The 23,879-nt window shown below is 42.7% G+C and overlaps 1 protein-coding gene across 1 annotated transcript in view; it reads left to right on the top strand.

Annotated features, from left to right (window-relative positions):
• mdn1 (midasin AAA ATPase 1) overlaps positions 1 to 23,879 on the top strand; it is an 89,985-nt gene that overhangs the window by 9,041 nt on the left and 57,065 nt on the right. Inside the window, exons 11-34 of the mRNA XM_063222870.1 lie at positions 1,986 to 2,067; positions 2,249 to 2,344; positions 3,016 to 3,128; positions 3,655 to 3,803; positions 4,307 to 4,367; positions 5,509 to 5,720; positions 6,304 to 6,404; positions 6,950 to 7,094; positions 10,520 to 10,616; positions 10,925 to 11,038; positions 11,374 to 11,521; positions 11,679 to 11,786; positions 13,791 to 13,942; positions 14,480 to 14,658; positions 15,138 to 15,346; positions 17,841 to 17,987; positions 18,142 to 18,283; positions 19,616 to 19,750; positions 20,190 to 20,328; positions 20,702 to 20,956; positions 21,381 to 21,519; positions 22,242 to 22,371; positions 22,669 to 22,787; positions 23,553 to 23,697. Of these exons, the coding sequence (XP_063078940.1) occupies positions 1,986 to 2,067; positions 2,249 to 2,344; positions 3,016 to 3,128; positions 3,655 to 3,803; positions 4,307 to 4,367; positions 5,509 to 5,720; positions 6,304 to 6,404; positions 6,950 to 7,094; positions 10,520 to 10,616; positions 10,925 to 11,038; positions 11,374 to 11,521; positions 11,679 to 11,786; positions 13,791 to 13,942; positions 14,480 to 14,658; positions 15,138 to 15,346; positions 17,841 to 17,987; positions 18,142 to 18,283; positions 19,616 to 19,750; positions 20,190 to 20,328; positions 20,702 to 20,956; positions 21,381 to 21,519; positions 22,242 to 22,371; positions 22,669 to 22,787; positions 23,553 to 23,697 (3,317 nt within the window). The remainder of the gene's footprint in view (positions 1 to 1,985; positions 2,068 to 2,248; positions 2,345 to 3,015; positions 3,129 to 3,654; positions 3,804 to 4,306; positions 4,368 to 5,508; positions 5,721 to 6,303; positions 6,405 to 6,949; positions 7,095 to 10,519; positions 10,617 to 10,924; positions 11,039 to 11,373; positions 11,522 to 11,678; positions 11,787 to 13,790; positions 13,943 to 14,479; positions 14,659 to 15,137; positions 15,347 to 17,840; positions 17,988 to 18,141; positions 18,284 to 19,615; positions 19,751 to 20,189; positions 20,329 to 20,701; positions 20,957 to 21,380; positions 21,520 to 22,241; positions 22,372 to 22,668; positions 22,788 to 23,552; positions 23,698 to 23,879) is intronic.

Below are 23,879 nucleotides of genomic sequence, written 5' to 3'. Positions count from 1 at the left end.
TCATATTATGTAATTTTGGTAACACTTTACAATAACAATCCTATTCACAGCTTTATAAACACTTTATAAATAATTAACTAATTATCAACAAAATGTTTACAAATGTTTATAAACGGGCAAGAAATACTATGCTAACACAGCAGACACCGCGCAGTCACAGTGGTCCTGGAAGTTTCTCCTCCATAAACCAGAGTTCATGAAACCACATAAAACTCACACAGTAGAAGTTGATTCCCACTCCTCTGTGCGGTCATAGTTTGGTTATTACTCATTAACAAACATTTGTAAATGCTTTGTTAAATGTTAATTGTTATTAAATGTTAATGCTAAATGCTTATAAAGCTGTGAATAGGACGTTATTGTAAAGTGTTACCGTAATTTTTTGTATTATATGTGGCAACGATCATTTGGTTAAACTTTAGGCAAACAATGCAATCACCTCACCAATTAGGACAAGTTTCACGTTATTGACGCAATAGAATGTTGGTCAACCTCCTTCCCAATAACTTGATAAATAATCCTTCTCAACGGGGGTGCTACATCCCGGCGTTGGGGAGCCCAAGGGGGGCGTTGAGAAGGATGCAACTGAGTGGGGGCAGGGCTTAGTTACGATTATTTTATTTTTCAATAGTAAGGGGGTATTGGCAGGCTTAGGATGAGGTCAAGGGGGTGTTGGGAGGCTTATGATGAGGTCAAGGGGGCGTTTGTTCCAAAAAGGTTGTGAACCACTGGTCTTACTTATAAGACATGGGGTGAGCAAAATCAGTCATTTGTTAGTGGTGTATTTGCAAATTTCTTGTTCATTGCTAATAGGCATTTGTTATTAATACAAATGCAATAAGGACCTAGTAGTATGCCCTTTATTTAGCTTAACACACGTCATATACGTCATTTATACAGAGAGTAATTAGGCATATTATTTGCTAACATATGAAGCTTTTTTTTAGCATTTGCTCATTTGCATTTACCACAGTTTGACACCACAATGTCTCTCAATGTTATATTGGATTATCCTGTGACCCCACCCAGGCTATGAAGGTCACACACATTAAATGCATAGCTTAGGTACGCGGGGACCTCTGATAGTGAGCCAAGCTGATAGTCCATACCCGGTGGAAATGATGCACTCTGACTCAGCCGAGTGGGGTACAGTTTAAATAGGGATTGCCCATGAACTGACTCTCACTTGCCCCCAAGGATGCTGCCCGCGCTTTCCATTGGCTTTTTTTGCCTCGTCAATACAGCTATTGACCGGCACACCCTTTGGTCTGCCAACAACCATATCACAGGTTTAAACTCTAAACAGAGCCAGATGTATTATATAACAAATGTAGCCAGAAGTTAAATAGGGTTACACTTGTAGAAGATTTTGCCATTTTGTTTTTTTTTTTGTTCACATGGAGAGAGGCAGACATTTGGACAAGGCTGCATTACATCTTTACGATAGCCTAAAATACCACGGAAGTGTGACATTTCATCTGTGCATGGAATGGGGCTAAAGAATAGAGCTTATTTAGGTGGTCGCGTATTTTGTGTTATTCAAATCATTTGTAACTTGTGACCTTGTGCCAAAAAGTAATGATTAAACTTAATTTTAGTAATCATTAATGAGGAAATAAAATATAAACATAATGGATACATTTGATACTTATCGTTCATTGTTGGCCAAGAAATTAAAAAAAAATGCAATATGCATGTTGGGAGTATGAGTTCCATACCACGTTCTGTGAATAGCATTGTTTTTGTGTGAGGTGTAACGGTCAGCAAAACTGGCTGGGAATAGACCCATGCCGGACTCTAACCTGGGTCCCCATGACCACGCAGGCCTCTTTCTGGTTGGGTGCCTTGGCAAGCTACACCACAGCACCCTCGCTTTAACTTTTTTCTTTGCCTTCCTGCCTTCATATACAGTAAATCATGCAAACTGTTCAAATAAAGGGCTGAAGTCTAATTTTGGGATTTCTTTATTTGTCCCCAATCAACAGAGATCTACTGAAGTGGTGCGAGAGGATCCACCATGACTTTGACAACTCCTCATCAGCCACGGCCCAGAAGGTTTTCCTGGAGGTGAGCGACTTCTGCAGAATGTTCAGTTGTCTTTTTCTTGAGGGAACCGCACTTAACGACTATCGTAACTAAGGATTGTGTTCTACTGATATGTGTGTGGGCTTTGTATAGCAGAGGTGTGTGCCCAGCTGACCCGTAGTTAACAGCAACTTTTAACATCAACTCCTTTGGTACCTTTCAGGCCCTCGACTGCTTCACTGCCATGCTCTCCAAACCTGCAAGCAGACTGAAGATGGCGGAGGTCATCGGCAGCAAGCTCAACATATCAAAAGAGAAGGTAAAGCGTGATGCAGATCTGTGGCCTCCTTTTAATGATATGGAGTATAATGGCGACATTTAATGTCTCTCACCTCCACTCTAAAGATGGATGAATGATTTTTCTGTTTTGCTGGGCTTGGGAGGTGCTTTGAGGTGGCATTCTGAGAACCCTGTACATGCCCATGTTTGTGTCCGGCCTGGTTCATTTCTCTCTCACTCATTTCCTGTCCTTCGCATTTCTGTCAAAAGAAGTCTTTCCCCCCCATTCAGTGTAAGAACTTAGAATCAAGGGGAAGAAGTTGAGATTGCTTTGACTGGTTCATATCTCCTTATGCACTAAGTCATGGCAACTCACATTTTTGGGGTTAGATTCAGGTTAGTGGGTGAGTTTAATGAATTAATGAGTGAGTGACTTAATGAGTAAGTGAGTTAATGAATGAATGAGTGAGAGAGTTTGTTTGTTTGTTTGTTTGTTTGTACTCTGTAACCTCTTCACTGTGTGCTTTCAGTTTGAGCCGCATGGCATTGAGTGTACGGCAACTCATCTAATGACTCCCCTCCTCCCTCCTCCCTCCTCCCTCCTCTCTCCTCCCTCCTCTGTCCTCCTCCTACCTCCTCTCTCCACCCTCCCCACTCCTCTCTCCACCCTCCTCCCTCTCCTCTCTCCTCCCTCCTCCCTCCACCCCCCAGGCGCAGCACTTCTGCCAGATGTACCAGCCTGGCATCAGTGTGGACGAGCTGGAGGTCACCGTGGGCAGAGCCTCTCTCGGCCGCAAGCAGAGCGAGGTGGTGCAACTCAGACTGTGAGTAGGATAGAGAATAAAATGCCTTTCATGTGTCAGTGTGATAACTAGTAAAACAAAACTGTACGCTGTCCTTGTTTGTTGAGCAATACGTAATTCAGATTAAAAAAAAAAAAAAAGTTTTCATCACCTTGAGAAGAATGGGGGGAAAAAACACTCACACCCAGGCATGCCCCAGCCACACACATCCACACACACAAAGTGTGACTGTACGTGTACATATACTCATTTCCACCCATATCACAGCTATACACATTCACACTCATAATATGACTAGCAGCAAGCACACTTTCCAGTCTGTAATATTCACCATCTTAGACCGGAGTGTTTTCTACAACAAACACAGCAAGCACTTCTAAAAGCAAATGGCTTATAGCCCAGTTAGCCCAGATGTCCTTTATCTGCACGTTTTGGTGCTCTTGTTGCTTTTTGTTGAGAATCAGACTTTTGCTACTTTGAATCAGTCCTTTGCTCCATCCTCTCTAATGTGATGTTTAACTCTTAGCGTTTTTTTTCCCTACCGCAGAGAAACTCAGACGTTTGCGGCTACGCGTCCGTCCTCGGTGCTACTGGAGCAGCTGGCGGTGTGTGCCACTAAGGGGGAGCCCGTGCTGCTGGTGGGGGAGACGGGCACGGGAAAAACATCCACTGTGCAATACCTAGCAGGGCTGACAGGTGAGGGCCACACACACACACACACACACACACACACACACACACACACCATATGTATGTTGTACGCACACACGCACGCACGCACACACACACACACACACACACACACACACACACACACACACACACACACACACACACACACACACACACACACACACACACACACACACACACACACACACCTACCTGGCTGTGAGAACACTCATTGCTTGACTTTCTTGAGAAAAGAATGAACAAACAAACTAACAAACACAGAGGGGCATTCTTGAAATAATGCATATTAAAAAAAAACTAAGTGAGGGCATTTTTTAGTCATACTATTTCAAATCTTTCTGAGTGTCGTAAGAAATTAACAAAAATGTAGGTCCTGTTGAGCGATATGCTCTCATTTTGTTTGAAGTGCAATGTTATTCCATGATTAATATTTTTTTGATCTGTCTTTCTGTCTGTTCTCCATCCTCTTGACCTCTTTTCCCCCTGTTCCCCATCTCTCTTGACAGGACACAAGTTGCGAGTTGTGAACATGAATCAGCAGAGTGACACAGCTGACCTTTTGGGAGGGTGAGTGTTGCATCACATTTCATTACATAGATTTTGTTATGTAATATTTGTTGTTAAATATTTTACCCCTGCTTTGTCTGCGAGTTTGTGTAAATGAAGCTAATGAACTTCACTAGTTACAGCTCCCAACATTGTAGCATATTCACAGATGACACTCGTGACCCCATGTTCTTATTTTATGAGGGGGAAAAAATTGTTGGTATTTGTAAATATGGTGCCAATGCCTTGCCTTTTGGGTTTCTTCGGAGAAACAATATAAGTGAGCTACAAAGCAACAAATGCTTTACTCGCTGTATTGTAATTTGAACAACCTTCTCGTTACCCCTAGTGTTGTGACGATGAATAAAATAACACACACCTTTTAATCCCTACGCATTAACTAGTTGAATAAAACTTTCTGTGAAAAGCTATCTGTGCCAATCTGTCGTTAGAGCATGCAGAGGCTTTTACAGTACAGGATACTGTTTATAGTCCCTGGAGCTGTTTCTCAAGGGCTCTTTCACCATTTGAAGTCAGGCTGAGGATATGCTTGCTGTGTGTGGGAGAACACCTCACAGGAGGAACGCAAGCGCATGCATAATACAGTGCAATATTGACAAAACTGCAAGGGGCGATCTTTCGAACTTGTTGAATTGACCCGTTGGCTAATTTCACTTTAGATGATGCCTCCTGTGTCACGCACAGTGCTCCGGTTGTCCTGAAGCAAGTATGTGCACTCGGTCGCACGCTTTTGCATGCACAATCTAAGCCACACAGCAAGCATATCCCCGGCCTAACTGTGCTGTTGTGTTAACAGATACAAATCGGTTGCCCATAAGCTTATTCCTGCAAGACCTTACAGCTATGTACACAGGGTATTGGTTGTAGTCCCTGGAGCTAAATACGTGTCTCACTCAATGGCTCTTTCACTATGGAAGAGGGTGTAGGGAGGGCCACAGCTTCACCTATGTAACATGATGAAGTGACTGTGCTGTTGTGTTTTGATACAGTGTACAGGGTGTTGGTTATAGTCCCTGGAGCTCCGTGAAGTTAAATGCCTTGCTCAGAGGCATTTCTTCCACCAAGACTTCAGGTGTAGAGAGGGCTACAGCTTCACCAATGTGATACTGACCTGCTAGAGTGACTGTGCTGCTTTTAACAGATACAAGCCGGTTGACCATAAGCTGATTCTGCTGCCGCTGCGCGAGGCTTTTGAGGACCTGTTTGCCCAGACGTACTCCCGCAAGCAGAACTTGACCTTCCTGGGCCACGTCCAGACCTGCTTCAGGAGCAAACGCTGGGCAGACCTGCTCAAGCTCATGGACCACGTCTGCAAGTCCGCCCTCACCAAGGAGCTGCATGACAAGCCCAATGGTAATGATGATGATGATGATGATGTTGATAATAATAACTAGATATGAACTCATAGAGTGCAGACCTCTGCCAAGGAAGCTGTTTGATAGAAAAAATGACTTTGTTTCAATGTATTTTTATTTTAAGTCTTTCTGAATTATTTTTGTGGAGTTAGAAACTGGAACGTCAAAATTCACCCTGTCCCACAATTCAATTTCCGGTCACTAGGGGCGTCTAGATTTGTAGGCTAGCAATGGTGGAGAATCTTTCAAAAAATCCTGGTTCCGGTTTGTGATCCGGATAACACCAACATTTTATCACTTTTCCTTTGGTCATTTCGAACAACTCCACAAAGTTTCAGCCAAGTCCGTTCATAACTTTTTTGTTGTTATCCTGCTGACAAACAAACAGACAGACAGACAGACAGACAGAGATAATGATCGAAAAATTTTAACACCAAAAATGCATTTTATTTTGAAGCACCCATTTTGAACACTGCAGAACACTATCCGGAATTAAAAAAAAATACAGCAATAAAGTGCATGACAAGTCCAATGGTGTGGCTGCAGATTGAGCTTTTGTGTGTTTGTTTGTACGCCCACAGCCATGCTGCAGGAGCAGTGGGAGGTTTTGTCCCAGAGGCTGGTTCAGACGCAGGAGCAGATCAGAGCGTGTGAATCGGCAATGGTGTTTGCATTTGTTGAGGTAAAGTTGCAATGTTTGCTGCCAACTCTGTTTTTTTTTTTGTTCAAATTGTACTTACTCCATGTGGTCATTCAGCTTTACATCTGAACCATTCTTCCGTTAATTGTGGTGATGTTGCCTTTGATGCCAAGCTGGTCCATCAGTAGAGGGTTTGATGTCAAGGGCGTAATTTCCATTCGGGATGGGATGATTAGGGCACCCCAGTAAAATCCCCATTCCCAACCTCATAATATCAACCCGATAAGTATGTAACTCGTATTACCATGTTATTTATTATGATCCTAACCCCTCAATGTTTGACGTAAACTGTAGCTCCACTGTTTGTGGTGGGAACGCTAGCCCAGGCGGTGAAGAATGGAGAGTGGTTGCTCCTGTTCTCTGCTCATGTTCTCCATCTCCTCCCTCTTTTTCCCGCTGTTCCCCACTTGTCTTAACAGGACACAAGTAGCGGGTCGTGAACTTGAATCAGCAGAGTGACACAATTGACCTTTGACCTCCCACAATGTTGTTAACGTAATCGGTACTGCACTGTTTGTGGTCCATAGGGAACGCTAGCCCAGGCGGTGAAGAAGGGAGAGTGGGTGCTCCTGGACGAGATCAATCTGGCTGCTGCCGAGACGCTGGAGTGCCTCAGCGGCCTTCTGGAGGGAACCACTGGATCTCTAGTGCTGCTGGATCGAGGTGACACGGGTAAGTCACCAAAGGCCTAGCCTAGTGAACTAGACAACGAACCGTAGCTGCAGAAAATATTTGTAAGTATTTTAAGTAAGGGATGACGTTCGGTGAGAAGGTCTCTACCGTGGAATAGCGCACGACAAGTAGATGCAGGACCCTGACGCTAAAGCCCCTTTTCGACTAGCCCTGTTAGAACGGGGCTGCGCACTGCTGGGGCGTGGTTTCGTTTTCTTTTTGCATTTACTCCACCCATACACACCCATCATCAGCTCAAACAGGGCTCAAACAGGGGCGATTATAGAATCGCGAAAGACGTGGTTCGAGGCGTGCGGAGCTGAGTTCCACTAGGCTACATGTTGCCTGTGTTAGGATTGACCGGCATGTGCAAACACCTATCCCCACCCACGCACTTTGAAAATCAACATCGCTTTTCTGTCGGCAGTTTTTACAGAAGACGGACAAAATTTGCTCAAGCAATTATCATGTTCTTTAAAGTAGCCTAACTCCAGTCCTTGGCCAAGGAGTTATATTATTAGCCTATTAGGCTATTATTTTAAAATCACGCTATTTCCAAAGCTCCACGCCTCCTCCTTGTGAGAAGTCGTTTTTTTTTACCACCATGCAAAATAGGGCACACTAAAGTAGCCCTTTTCATTGCACATATCTTCATATACGAACCTGCAGAGGGATGGCGAATTTGCTGTTATCAAATTGAATGTAAAAATGAAAATTTCGAATGTAAAAGACAACTGTGGTTTATTCGAGGGAACAAAGAACACAGCCATGACAAAAAAGATTTCCTCTCTATCCGGCTGGAGAACAACGCCATTGTTTACTTGAAGTGGCGACGCTTAAAAAGCTTAAATAACTTTGGATTGAAAGAACATAAAAATGTTCCGTGAAAACCTGTACAAAGCTAAGAATCTCAGCTTTCGAGCAAGCCCTAACACATGTCTGTAGGTCTAGGTTAACCCTGTGAAACCTGAACCATGAAAGCAATGAGAGAAAATTCTAATTTTTTGGAATTTGCTTCAATATTGGTCCCTTATAAGAAATGTAAAAAAAAAAATCAAAATTTTGTTAAGGTCGCTGAGATATTTAATGCATCATATATGATGCATCAGGCTTTTAATGAATGAAAATTCCAATTTCATGACCATTGAAAAATTACTTTTAATGCATTTACAACTTTTTTTTTAATTTAAAAAAGTTGTCAGACAATTTAATTTGAGGATTATCTTTAAATATTTAGTGAGATCCTGCCATTTTTTAAAGCCTATCCTTGTTTTAGCAGGACCATATTTTACATTTCCCACAGCCTGGTTGGGTATTTTTTTAAAATCTATGTAAAAACATAGCTAATCGAATGCTCAACAACCTATTTATGAGTGTAATATAGATCATTATTCATTTTTGATGTGTAATTTGAATATATGGGTCCAATACTACAATTGGACCATTTCTCCATTCACTTCAATGCATTTTTTACGAGATCATAATTTCAACATTTTGCATTGCATTTTCAAAATTGCAAGTAAAACCTGTTTCTTAAGGCAATATCTTTGTCTTGAAGTAAAACAACTTGTGTGTTTTGTTAAACGATCGTCGTGGTATGCTTTGTAAGTTTCCCTATGGAGCAAATGCATTGATGGCTGACTTCCTGCCACCGCCGGATGGTGCTTATATGTCTCATCAGTTTTAGCACGATCTCTCTGCAACACGGTGTAAAAATATAAACTCTTCCTTGCTTAATTGCACAAAGCAAGTGTTCAAATTAAAGGATGTAGAGTTATATTTCGGAAATTTGTACACAAACCTTGTGCAATTTGACGAAATCTCAGCGTCGGTCAGGGAAACCGCTTCTACCCCATTTTCCTGTTTTTCGCCGAGCTGTGGTCAACTTGTTGTCGACCGCTGCTCTCTTGTGGCGGTTTCCGTGTACTGCAGGACGTTTGGAAATGACACGCAGGATGTTTTTCAGATCGATTTTTTTGTGTGTCAGCGTGGAGAGGGCTTTGAATTTGATGAGACATATATGATGCATCCGGCGCGATAGGGTTAAGGAGATCGCTGTCTGTTCGAAAACAAAATGACGAGGTAAAAAAAAAAATGGTTGGAAAGCGCTATTTTTTCGCTTGAAACAGCGGCCGCTTGAAGTTATAGAACTTTGGATTGAAAGAACATAAAAACATTCCGTAAAAACCTGTGAAAAGCTAAGATTCTCAGCTTTCGAACAAGCCCAAACACATGTCTGTAGGTCTAGGTTAAGGAGATCGCTGTCTGTTCGAAAACAAAATGACGAGGTAAAAAAATGGTTGGAAAGCGCTATTTTTTCACTTGAAACAGCGGCCGCTTAAAGTTATATAACTTTGGATTGAAAGAACATAAAAACGTTCCGTAAAAACCTGTAAAAAGCTAAGAATCTCAGCTTTCGAACAAGCCCTAACACATGTCTGTAGGTCTAGGTTAAGGAGATCGCTGTCTGTTCGAAAACAAAATGACGAGGTAAAAAAAAAATGGTTGGAAAGCGCTATTTTTTCACTTGAAACAGCGGCCGCTTAAAGTTATATAACTTTGGATTGAAAGAACATAAAAAAACGTTCCTTAAAAAACCTGTGAAAAGCTAAGATTCGCAGCTTTCGAACAAGCCCAAACACATGTCTATGGGTCTAAGAGAAGGAGATCGCTGGTTATATTTAGTCCTATATAGGTCCTATTGTTTAGATTAGGGCTTAGATTCACCATGGCGTGAAAACACGGTGTTGTCGCGGCTAGTTGCAGCAGCTGATCATACGGCCCAGTTCTGGTCCCTGTTGTATGGAAATGCGTGCGAGACAGCACCATCGACCCCCCGTCAAGTTTCATGAATATTTATAAAGCCCGCACCGGAACGCGGAACCCAATGGAAAAGAGACTTAAGTGTGTGCTATTCCGACGGTATGATTGTTTAATTTTCGATAGTTCATGCACATGATTCCTACAACTGTAAAGTTCACATGTCGTTTTCCTGCATTTCATCATTATTGTGACAACGATTATGGCATGGAGACTGCAAATTGTGCTTAGTTCAGCAGTTTCCCAAGTAAGCTGACATTGCTAGGTAATAGACACATGTGACTAGGACTCCCTGGCAGAAGAGACTCTTATCCTTTATTTATCCAGGATTGTCCCATTGAGACTAAATGAAATGAAGTTCATCAGTTTCCCAAGTGCCAAAACCAGCTGACATCGCTAGGTAATAGACACTGTCTGTTGCCATGGACAGCGTGCTGTTATAGTGTTGCCATTGGCAGCGTGCTGTGATTCAGAAATAATAGACGTGAATGGAGCATTCTGCAGAATGACGTCAAGCCATGTAATAAATATAACATAATAAATATTTATCTTTTTTTCCCATGGATTGTTGAAGTTGCTCTGTTTTTTTTTGTCCTGGTACACAGAACCTTTGGTACGCCACCCAGACTTCCGCTTGTTTGCCTGCATGAACCCTGCTACTGATGTGGGCAAGAGGAACCTGCCACTGGGCATCAGGAACAGGTGAGAGTTTAGCTGGGCTGAGTGAAACGCAAACTTTCGTCAGGGTTGCTTTCATCTTTAGGGAATGCTCTTTTGTTAAAATGTTTTATTTATGTATGGATGTATGCAGATGTGTCTTTTGCGTTGTGCTGTATATGTCTTGTGTGGTTAATGTGTGTGAGATAGAATGTCAACATGCAAGTATGTGCAGACGTGTTAATATGTTGGATCTGTGTGTGCATTTTGTGTATATGCTGCTGGACACCTTCATTCCTCTCTGGGATGAATCAAGTTTCTAAACTCCACTCTTAAATTGTTTATCATTTTAGGTTCACTGAGCTGTTTGTGGAGGAGCTGGAGAATGAATCAGATTTACGTATCCTAGTAGCAGATTACCTGAAAGGCCTTAGTATCAACAAAAGTACCATCAGTGGAATCATAAGGTCAGTACCATCTTTCATTGCAAAAAAAAAAACATTAGGTAGAATAGCCGTCATTGTACTACCAATTGCTGTTAAACATTGCTGCTGTTCTTCTTTAATTTGCACAAGATGTTGCTGCACACAAATTGGCATACATTTACAATGTATATCTACAATGATATTACTAAATGTTGTCACAATGTCCGATCTTAAACTTGTCATTTGTCTTTTGTTTGTCCATGCTTGGGAACGTGGAAACGTAATTTATATGACTTAGCATATCTACCTAGTACTTGCGAAGAACATTTCAAACAGCTTTTTGAGTTGGACTTCAATTGTGCGGTGTGTTTGCTTAGCTTTTACCTGGCGGTAAGAAAGGAGGCCCACACCAGCCTAGTGGACGGCACTGGTCACAAGCCACACTACAGTCTGCGCACACTGTGTCGAGCGCTCAAGTACGTTGCTGCCAACCCCTGCTACAGCGTCCAACGCTCCCTCTATGAGGTAAGACGGACAAGCCATCTGTGTCAAATTACGAAAATACTGTTGGCTAGATTGAGTCACAATAAGGCGATAGGCTGTCCCAGCTTGGTTTTAGAATGTTAAAAATGTTGGAACAAGCTCTCAGTCTTACTATTTTTTTTCTGTTTGTCTCTTCCAGGGTTTTTGCCTGAGTTTCCTCACACAGTTGGACCGCTCCTCCCATCCCATGGTGCAGAAACTGGTCTGTCAGCACGTCCTTGGGGGAAACGTGAAATGTTTGAAACAGGTACTTTTGTTGTCATTACTTGTCTCCTTTATTGGATGGGCTTGTGCCATGTACTGCAATGACCTTTGTCTTTCTGTCTGTCTGTCTGGTCACAGTATGGCTCAAAATCATGACACAGAAGGGACAGAGACGTATTTAATTTTTTACACCAGTGGTCTAGCAAAACTAGACAGACAATGACGGAGAAAGAGAGAGGGCAGAACTGCCTCAGCCAAACCTACAGGCCACTACAAAGTGGGACACTTGGTCAGTTCTCACAGGCGGACAGACAGAAACGGGGAGAGAGTCAAAGAATGCACTAGAGTGCTTTTAAAGGCCAGCACAATCAGGGTCATCCAATAGGCAGTTGTATCTGAAAGGGAAACTGAGAAACAAACCGTTAGTGACACATGAGCCCCTTTTCGACTAGCCCTGTTAGAACGGGGCTGCGCGCTGCTGGGGCGTGGTTTCGTTTTCTTTTTGCATTTACTCCACCCATACACACCCATCATCAGCTCAAACAGGGGCGATTATAGAATCGCGAAAGACGTGGTTCGAGGCGTGCGGAGCTGAGTTCCACTAGGCTAAATGTTGCCTGTGTTAGGATTTACCGGCATGTGAAAACACCTATCCCCACCCACAGCACTTTAAAAATCAACTTTTCTGTCGGCAGTTTTTACAGTAGACAGAGAAAATTTGCTCAAGCAATTATCATGTTCTTTAAAGTAGCCTAACTCAGTCCTTGACCAAGGAGTTATACTATTAGCCTATTGTTTTAAAATCACGCTATTTCCAAAGCTCCACGCCTCCTCCTTGTGAGAAGTCGGTTTTTTTTACCACCATGCAAAATAGGGCACACTAAAGTAGCCTTTTTCATATCTTCATATACGAACCTGCAGAGGGATGGCGAATTTGCTGTTATCAAATTAAATGTAAAAATGAAAATTTCGAATGAAAAAGACAACTGTGGTTTATTCGAGGGAACAAAGAACACGGCCATGACAAAAAAGATTTCCTCTCTATCCGGCTGGAGAACAACGCCATTGTTTACTTGAAGTGGCGACCGCTTTAAGTTAAATAACTTTGGATTTAAAGAACATAAACACGTGCCGTAAAAACCTGTAAAAAGCTAAGAATCTCAGCTTTTGAACAAACCCTAACACATGTCTGTAGGTCTAGGTTAAGGTGATCGCTGGCTGTTTGGGAAAAAATGACGAGATAAAAAAAATGGTTGGAAAGCGCTATTTTTTCACTTGAAACAGCGGCCGCTTAAAGTTATATAACTTTGGATTGAAAGAACATAAAAACGTTCCGTAAAAACCTGTGAAAAGCTAAGATTCGCAGCTTTCGAACAAGCCCAAACACATGTCTATGGGTCTAAGAGAAGGAGATCGCTAGTTATATTTAGTCCTATATAGGTCCTATTGTTTAGATTAGGGCTTAGATTCACAATGGCGTGAAAACACGGTGTTGTCGCGGCTAGTTGCAGCAGCTGATCATATGGCCCAGTTCTAGTCCCTGTTGTATGGAAATGCGTGCGAGACAGCACCATCGACCCCCCCGTCAAGTTTCATGAATATTTATAAAGCCCGCACCGGAACGCGGAACCCAATGGAAAAGAGACTCTTGTGTCCTGGTGGAACCCTGCACTGGACAACCCAGGAACCTAGGGGCCGTGACTGTCTGTTTTTGTGTCCGCCCGCAGTGTTTTGGGTCATCTGCGGGTGGTGCCCATTGGCAGGAGGGCTTGGTTGCCATCTCTGATTGCTCTTGTTTTGATATGTATTCTTTTGAAACCGTATATCAGGGGGACAAACTGTATTTTATCCCCATCTTTTATTCCCAATTATTTATATATTGACATGAAACGTTTGGTGAGGGCTTATCATCTCTCCGGCCCAACTTCATTCTGTTGGCATGGCAACTTGGACCTTATTCTCTGCTTGACCCCTCATTGCTGCTTGCTTAATTTTTAAATACATTTTTGCGTTTTTATATTTATGTGTTTTTGTTTTTTACCCTTAGCCAATACCAGAGCCTACAGACCGCCGTTGTCTGTCTATAGAGGACTACTGGTTGTCTCAGGGTGACATGGAACCAGCAGTGGACCCCTTCTATATTCACACTCCAAACGTTAAACTCAACCTGCGAGACTTGGCCAGAGTGGTATCTGCCGGGTAAGAGGCCTCCCACAACCCCTATCTTGACTGTCCAGTGTTACTCGAATACTTGTCAGACTATATTTTACTGCATTACTCTGTAATGCCTGTATTAATGTATTACTTGATTTGCTTGTATTACGTCCGTATTGCTGCACTCTTTTTCCCTTATTACTTGTATTATTACTCTGCACCTCCACACATTTCATATGGTTTTGTCCCCTTTTGTGAGTCGTTTTAGATGGAAGCATCTTCTAATGTAATGAAATGTTGAAAACCAAGCTCCTTGTTTCATGACATGGTATTTGTGGAGATTTCTTGTAATGTAATGCAGGAATCACTAGAGGTCTGCAAGCTCACTGCAGGGGGTACTTAGAGAAATGTAATAGTGATGAATACGTATATGGAGCATAGTCACATTAGGATAGAGCAAGAGATAGTAAGGGGGTACTCCTGGTAACACACAAAGGATTAGGGTGTGCGCAAGACAAAACAAGTGAAGAAACACTGATATAATATATTGTAATGTAATGTAATTCATTTTCGCCCCCTTAGTTCCCATCCTGTGCTGCTCCAAGGAGAGACGTCTGTGGGAAAGACGAGTCTCATCAAGTGGCTTGCGGCCGCCACAGGTAACCAGTGTGTCCGGATCAATAACCACGAGCACACAGACATCCAGGAATACATCGGCTGTTACTCCTCAGATAACGATGGGAAGCTGATCTTCAAGGAAGGTGCGTGGCTCTTTGTTTTGTTTTGTTTTTGCCTTTATTTGATAGGAAAGTGTGAGATGGTGACAGAAAGTGAGTGGGAGTGAGAGAGTCTTGTGGCTGTTTTTTTTCCTTCCAATATTTCTTCACTCAATTTGTTAAGTCACTCAGCTATCCTGAGATATCAGATCTGTGACTACAGTACTGTGTTAAGAAGTTTATTGACTGACCGCTTTCGATTACAATAATACTGGATGAAATTAAGTTTAACATTAACATTTTTCTGACTCAATTTTATTATCTATTAACATGAGGCTGTGATCTGTAGGGGGGATGGGTGGATTTACTGAGTTTCATATCTCCTTCTCTTATACATGATTTTAATCTTGGTTTAAAGTAACCGCATTGATGTTGCTTCCAATCCTTACAATATCCCCCCTTCTGATTTTGCGTCAAATCCCCACCCTGATTAACATGATGCATCTTTTGCTTTTGGATTGTAGGTGTTCTGATCGACGCTATGCGGAAGGGTTACTGGATCATCCTGGACGAGTTGAACTTGGCTCCCACCGACGTGCTGGAGGCCCTGAACCGATTGCTGGACGACAACAGGGAACTGTTTGTGGCCGAGACGCAGGAAGTAGTGAAAGCCCATCCCAGATTCATGCTCTTCGCCACCCAGAACCCTCCAGGACTCTACGGAGGCAGAAAGGTATCTACTGCTGCAAATTATTGTGGTAGTGGTAGAGTAGAGTATCATTTATTGATCCCGAGGGATATTAAGGTGTCAAGTACAGGGCTGATAGTATTCAGGTCCCATGCCTGATTTCAGGCTTGACAGAGTTTGCAAAAATAAAAACATTGGTAATAAATACAGTGAGTCCAATATGTATTTGATCCCTTGCTGATTTTGTTGGTTTGCCTACTAACAAAGACATGATCAGTCAATAAATGTTATGATAATATGTATTGACAGAATATCAAAAAGAAAATCCAGAAATTAACTGAAGAGAATATATATTAATTTATTTCCATTTCATCGAGCAAAATAAGTATTTGATCCCCTGCCAACTGATTACAGTTCCGGGCCCACAGACCAGATGGGCACTTCCGATCAACTTGTCATCTGAATTAAAGACACCTGTACATACTAACATGCATAAAAGACACATTGAATCAGCAGAATCAGTCCATAGTATGAGTGAATCAGTCACACTCCAACCTCACCAGCATGGGAAAGACCAAAGAGTGCTCAAATGATATCAGGGACATGATTTTAGACCTGAACAAAGATTAAATGGGCTGCAAAGCCACAAGAAAGAGACAGAGTATTAATGATCCAGCTGTCGATGCATTTCTTCCAAAATGTGAGGAATACAAAATTACTATCCATCAGCCTGTCTGGGGTTCTATACAAGATTTGATCTTTTGTAGGGATTTGATAATCATGAGAACAGAAATAAATCACCCTAGAGCTGTACGGGATGAACTAGGCAATGATATCAAAGCTACTGGGACCAAAATCACTGAGAAAACTACTGGTAGCACTTAATGCCACAGAGGTTTAAAATCCTGTAGTGCACACATGGTACCTCTACTTCAGAAGGAACCTGTGCAGTCCCACTTGAGGTTTGCCAACGGACATCAGACTGGTTTAGGATATGATAAGGAGGTGCTGTAGTCAGATGAAACCAAAATCAAGCTGTTTGGCATTATCACAATTCAATGTGTTTTGAGAAAGAGTACTGCTGTCTATGATCCCAAGAACACCCTCCTCACCATCATGCATGAAAGTGGAATAATTATGGTTTGAGGGTGTTTGTCTGGCCAAGGCACAGGACAACTTCACATCGTCAATGAATGGATAGAGGGAGACATGTAATGTGCAATCCTGAGTGCAAACGTCCTTCCCTCCACCACTACACTGAAGGGTGGGCAATTTTTGGATCTCCCAACATGACAATAATACACAACATACAGTCAAAGCAACGAAGGAGTGGCTCAATAAGAAGCATATTAAAGTCGTGAAGTGGCCTAGACAGTCTCCAAATATTAACCCTATAGTAATTCTATGGAGAGAACTGAACCTCCCATTTACCAAGCTACAGCCACAAACTATTAATGTTTTAGAGATAATGTGCAAAGAAATATGGGCAAAAATATTGTCTACTATATGCACAAACATTGTCATCAACTAAAATAAGCATCTGACCTGAGTGCTAGACAACTAGGACTTTGCCACAAAGCACTTTATCTTCTTTAGCTAGAGGGGTCAAATACTTATTTGCCTAAATTAAATACAAATAAATTAAAATATATTATTTTAAGTTATTCTCTGGAATTTCTTTTTGATATTCTGTCTCTCCATGTTTGAATACATATTATCATAAATGTATAGAATGATCATGTCTTTATTAGTGGGCAAACCGGCAAAATCAGCAAGGGATCAAATACATATTGGACTCACTGTAGCCATTAGGTTATTCTTTTCTCAGAAAGTGTTACAGGTTCAGGGCTTTCTTCTACTATCAGGCTTGAATAATGGTCATACACAGGCTACTAAATGTTTGAATAATGTGTCAAAATAGGCCTACGTTACGTCACTATGCAGTATCTTGTCGTCGTCATTAGAGCAGGGGGAAAAGTTCAGGCTCAGGATTTTTTTTCACTATCACCTCTGCAAGTAGCATACATGCGGCATTACATGGTGCATGCTCAGATAGATACTGAAGCTCATCCAAAGGAAATTCTGGCACCCAGTACCATCGTGTTGAATCAGAACATTTATTGTACACAAGGTAATTGCGGCACCCGGTACTGTTAAGAACATGCCCACATTTTCTGGACCACTCCTAGCATTTCCAGAGAACGTGCCTGTGCTGGTTCCCGTTTGTAATCTTGAACCGACTGACGTCTTCATGTCGGAAAATTCAGGCATTTGGTAAACCAAAGGTGGTCTGCGATGTTAGCTGGTAAAAATTGGTGTTATTCAGTGATCTGTGATGACGACGTGTAAAGTAAACAGTACAGTACGAACACGGGTTGTGCACTGTCAAGTAATTTGTTATAGGTGTATGTGGTGCGGGAAACGTCACTGGCCACTTTCCGTCCAGCCTGAAAACATTTAAATAAAACATTCCAAAGAATGAAGAGGTATGCAAAAAAAGGAATAAATTGTACTGATTCACTGTCTGTGCTTCCTTTAGGTATTATCGAGGGCCTTCAGGAATCGTTTTGTGGAGCTGCACTTTGACGAGCTGCCCAGTGCCGAGCTGGAAACGATCCTCCATAAAAGGTGTAGCCTACCTCCGTCCTACTGCACCAAGCTGGTGGACGTCATGCAGGAACTTCAGGTTCGTTCAGTGGGGAATATACTTTGTGTACTTTGCTCAATGCATTGTGGGGACTGTCAGCATTGCCTCCACCAAAATTTATGAATTTTTAACTTTGACTGTGCGGCGCATCAATGAGGTTAAATGAGGTTTTGTCTGCGTGTGTTTTGTGTAGTCGTTGCGCAGGGGCTCTACTGTGTTTGCGGGAAAGCACGGGTTCATCACGCTGAGAGACCTGTTTCGATGGGCGGAACGCTACCGTCTGGAGGAGCAGGCAGATGGCTCGCGGGATTGGCTGCAGCTTTTAGCTGATGATGGTATGGGTCACTTGAGAACATATGCACATACTGTATGTGGTAACACTTTATTTTACGGTGTGTGTTTTAGTGTATCTACATTTATCAATTTTTTTTTTTTTTAATTTACTTACACTGTACATAACTAACGCTAACCTCAACCCTATGGTAGGGAGCTAGTACATAATTTTTCATTGTTACACACTATTAAGTGCTTTCTTATTGACCCTTTCCGATTCCACATCCTCATGAAGGTGTGCGCATCGTTGACTAAACACACCAGAGATGTTTTAAGGGTATTACGAGAGGCTCCACTCTTCTGGGTGGTACTGCACTCTAGGGCCGCCAACGGCGGAGTGCAGACTCTGTTCAGAAAGAATGGGCTGCACTCTCTCTACAGCGGCCACTAGATGAACTGCAGGCATGGGTAAAATAGGGAGTGGTGAGGCTGTATGTAATACTGGCTGACAGTGCAGACACTAAAGAAAGAAAAACTGCCGTTCTGAAGCGTGTACGTTGATAAAAAAATAGAGATTCCGAAAAGTACACTTGTTATGGTATTTTGAGAGGGAAGAGGCTTTTCCAGAAGCTTAGGAGATGTTTGTTGTTGCAAGACATTAAACCACTGACTGGACTGAAGACATCGCCAGGAATGCCCGTGTCTGTGGTGCCCACTGCATGTCTGAAGTTAGCGTGAGCATCCGTTATCTTATTTCGGAAAAAACACCTGTCGAGTCTCTGTACAAGTGAACGGAGCATGGTTGATTCTGAGGCAGCGATGCACACACAGCCAAATTACGTCATATCTATTTACAAACTCTAAAGGGGTCAATACTGTACCCACTTAATTATGTAACACGGACAGTGTAATTAAGTGTTGCCCACACTTATGTACTGTACTGATTATGCCGCTTGTGAAGTGTGCAGCTTGTTTCAACCTTGGTTAGGGGTGTAAAATTCACAATATCTTTGATATCTTATGCCCCATTTGTTACCATGTGCAGTGTTCTCCAACAACAACAACAAAAAAACATTAAAAGGGTCTATATTGGAAAGCTGCAGGGCTAGGACAAGATTGACCCTTACTACTCACATGGGCAACGTTTACGTGATATTTTTAATTCCGAATTGTGTAGTGTTAACATGATGTTTTCAAAGCGGCATGAAGCTTTATTCAGAATTAAATTGAGTGAATTCTGAAATGATTGTCTCATGTAAACAAGGCTATTGACTTTCCATTGACTTATAATGTTCCAATTTTGATTTGTTTGACCACTTGAATTTAATCTTCCCTCTTATCATGTGTGCTGTGCAGTAGTCAGCTCTTTTGTTTTTATTTTCTGTGTCTCCCAGGGTTCATGCTGCTATCCGGACGAGTCAGGAAACCAGAAGAGGCTGAGACCATACAGAACATTCTGGAAAAGCATTTCAAGCGGAAAGTGAATCCCGAGGCCTTGTTCTCACACGGGCCGGTCATCACTCAATTCAGTGAGTGCACAGCAGCGCATTGTCCAATGGCTGCAAAGATTCAGAGATGCATAATGAATAATGCAGCATGTGGTGTCTGTGTTTCTGTGTGTGTCAAGTTCTTATGAAAACATCATGTATAATGCAGTAGGCTTTGTGTGTTGCCACAATGGGCCCTGTTTTAATGACCACGTTTTAGATCACTTTTTCACACTCGATACGTGTGTGATTGTTGTCCCCAGCTGTTTTTAAATGGGCCCTTATGATACTCTGGAATTGAAGGCCTATATTGTTGCCAAAATGAATAAATAGAAAACTCGTAAAAATCACATTGTATTGATTAGTTGTCATTAGTGGAGTAACATACTGTTTGAAGTGAACTGCTACTCCCTACTTTGCTCCTGATATAACTTCCTGATGTTCCTGATGTAACCTGATTACATTTTGGCACTGCGTACAGGTCCATTAATTGACAGCATCGCGGGAGTTCCGGTGGAGTTCGGTCATGTGGTCTGGACCCAGAGCATGAGGAGGCTGGCTGTGCTGGTGGGCCGAGCGCTGCGCTTTCGAGAGTCTGTTCTACTCGTGGGAGACACAGGGTAAGACTACTTAGTGTTTCCTACGTATATGGCATCATATTGGACAATAAAGCTTTGTGAATCTTTGAATTTTGGCCTTGGCATCGGCGCAAATGGCTAAGGCTCCTTACTGTCAAGCTGTGGACCAGGGTACGATTCCAGCCGGAGGTCATTTCCCAACCCTACTCCATCGCTTTCTTCTTATCATATTCTGTCCACCTCTTCAACTGTCCGGTCATAATCAAGGCAATAAGCCCAAATGATACTTGCAAAAAGCCACTTGCATTTGATTAATAAAATCCTTGTATCCTTATACTATTTGCAAACTACTTGTACTGTACTATTTGCAAACTATTCATTAACATTTCTTATTTTGGCATGATGTCCTCCTCAGGTGTGGCAAGACCACCATCTGCCAGCTGTTTGCGGCGCTGGCCAGCCAGAGGTTCTTCTCAGTCAACTGCCACCTGCACATGGAGACCTCGGACTTCCTGGGCGGGCTGCGGCCCGTGCGCCACGTGGGCACGGCAGACGGTCGCCTGTTCGAGTGGCACGACGGGCCGCTGGTGAGGGCCATGCGGGAGGAGGGCGTCTTCCTGATGGACGAGATCTCCCTCGCCGACGACTCCGTCCTGGAGAGACTTAACAGGTGGGTAGCTGTCAAGTGTTGATCATTAAAGCGAAAGCCGAAGGCCCACCTGGGAAACTCCAAAATTCTCATTGTGACACAGCACTCCACAGAGCACATGTGCGCACTGCACACAGTGAAATTGCATTTATGCCTGCCAGTGCAAGGGGGCAGCCCCCAATAGCGCTTCAAGGGACCAGTTCGACAGGTACCTCAGTCATGGAGAAATTGGGAAAAAAATTACTCAGTCACTACTCCAAAAATATACTATGTCTGTGTTCCTTAGAAACAAACAGCCATGTCATATCATTGCATAATAAAGATAACAAACTTTTAAAATATGTGCTTTAATATATTTAAGCACGTATATTAAATACAAATAAATATATGAATATATTTTGATATGATAAATATATTTCATACATTGTGCTTATTATGTTTGCAGTGTACTGGAGACGGAGAAGCTTCTGGTGCTGGCGGAGAAAGGCAGCAAGGATGACAACGACGTGGAGATCATCACCGCAGGGCCGAGGTTCCGACTGGTGGCCACCATGAACCCTGGTGGAGACTTCGGCAAAAAGGAGGTAGGTTAGACTTGGAAGAGGAATATTGAATGCCCGTTGGGTATTTTAATCTATTCTGTAAATACTGATAACAGTTGACCATCAACAGGTAAATGCACTCGCCATTGGCAATAGAATGAACAGAAAGAAGTTGGTTATGCCCCGTGTACATCGGGAGCGACCAACGCGAATGAAGCGACGGAAGTCATTCATTCTCTATGGAGGGTGCGCGACCAGCGCTACCGGAGCGAATTCGCCAGGGGCGAAGCTTCTTGAGCGACCAGGGCGACTTTTGACGATTAAACTCAAGCTAATCTTAAGCGAATTCGCTATGACGCTGTTCGGCGAAAACCAATCGGAACGTTCATATCGAGGAATGTCCCAGGCTGTCAAGACAGAGCCGTTATGTGATTAGCTGAATCAAACATGTCAGTGCAGTGTCCAGAGCGAATAAAACGAATTCATGGCGAAACTTCTTCAACTACCCCAGCTACCCGGTCGCGTTGGTAGCGCTTGATGTACACGGGGCATTACTCTCCCTTATTTTAGTTGGGCACAATTCAACAAAGTATGATGCAGCATGTTATGTTCTTACACTGCACCTTAGGGTTAGGATTAAGAATGTGAAGTACAGTAAGTACAGTAAGTCTATATTTTTACATGTTGATAGATTTAGGTACCAAGTATGCACAAAAAATGTTCTCTACACGCTCTTCAATAAGCTGTGTTATTGTCCTCCACAGTTGTCTCCAGCACTGAGGAACAGGTTCACGGAGATCTGGTGTCCGCAGACCAACAGTCGAGCAGACGTGGTGCAGATCATCCAGCATAACCTTCGCTCTGGCCTGTCTCTGGACGAACACGACCACCAAGGTCAGAACCTCAGACGCATCACATTTGTCTGTTATCATGCGCAGTGGTGAAGTGGTTAATTTGTACAAGGCTTGACAACTGCTTTAAACTTATACTGTTCATACTAGTCGACACAATACGATACTATTGGACTTAGTTGTCAATTTTCACTGAAATTCCTTTTGCATCCCTGTGCAAAACTCATTAAAGACAGGACGTGCGCATAACATCAACAAGGCTATTGCACATTAGTGCCATGCATGTGGAACATCTAGCTCCATTAGACAGCTATTCAAACTAATTCTTGCCTGTGCACAGGGAAGGACATTGCTGAGCTCATGTTGGACTTCATCGACTGGCTGACCAATCAGGAGTTTGGCCGCCGGTGCATCATGAGTGTGCGGGACATCCTGTCCTGGGTCAACTTCCTCAACCAGGTGTGTGAACACGGTGCATCATGGCGCTGCCATGACAACGGAATAGAGCGATTTTGACACATTGGTACTATTGACATGCTATTTCCACATTCTTGCCAAGCTATTGCAATAATAACATACCTGCCCATAAAAACCACTAGTACCATAAGTCTTTTTTCTTTGCCAGTTGTGCATTTTTTCCCCACTGTGGAGGCGTAGTCGCATATAGGGCGTGGCGATGGAGGGGGTGTTACTCTGTTCACCAGTCATTGTTGGAGCGCCACTGGATCTGTAATTTTAGTGCTTCCCAAAATCTTGGCTTCCCATTTACAAATGTTTCATTTGAACATTTACTATGTAAATGAATATTTAGTGATTTGACTAGAGTTTTGCGACCGTAGATATCCATGACTGGTTATTCAATGTGGCGGATTTACGTGGAGAGATTCGACCTATTCATATATGAAATTTGTACATTTCAACAAATCATGATGGATCTTTTTTCATGAATATTTATCATTACCATTATCCATGTCCAAGTATTCAAGTGTGTATGGGCAACATCAATTTTGAAAAAAAAAAAAACAACTAAGATAATTGCACGTCAGACCTTCTGGATTTCTAACACGAATGTATTTTTCATTTTCATTTCATTTCATTTCATTTTCAATTCATCATAGGGCAGCATAAGTTCTGAAAACAAGCAAGTATAAAAACAGCATAACAGACCTTCTGGGTTTCTGACAAGCTTGTGCGCTGGTATGTTTCCTGTCTGGTCTCCACCAGGTGTGCGAGCGCGATGCTGATGCCTTCATAGGCTCCATGGGTGAGGATGAGGAGGAGGAAGAGGTGGAGTGGGACCTCCGTCTGAACACGGTCACCGCGTTCATCCACGCCGCCTGCCTGGTGTATGTGGATGGCATTGGCTCAGGTGGGTTCAAAGAGGCAGAAGGCAACGTTGGCCGCTACTGGTAAGATGCTGCTCATGGGGTTCAGGCTGACAGAAAACTGTGCTGGGCTCACAAACTAATATCAAACTGACTGCCGTGTCCAATCTGAAAGTTTATTTGTTTGAGAATGGGAAAGTTGGTTTGTGATGCGAACTGAAAAAAA

The sequence above is a fragment of the Engraulis encrasicolus genome, chromosome 18 (assembly GCF_034702125.1).
Source record: "Engraulis encrasicolus isolate BLACKSEA-1 chromosome 18, IST_EnEncr_1.0, whole genome shotgun sequence".
NCBI classification, from domain to species: Eukaryota; Metazoa; Chordata; class Actinopteri; order Clupeiformes; family Engraulidae; genus Engraulis; species Engraulis encrasicolus.
This window is presented reverse-complemented; position numbering and strand designations above follow the sequence as displayed.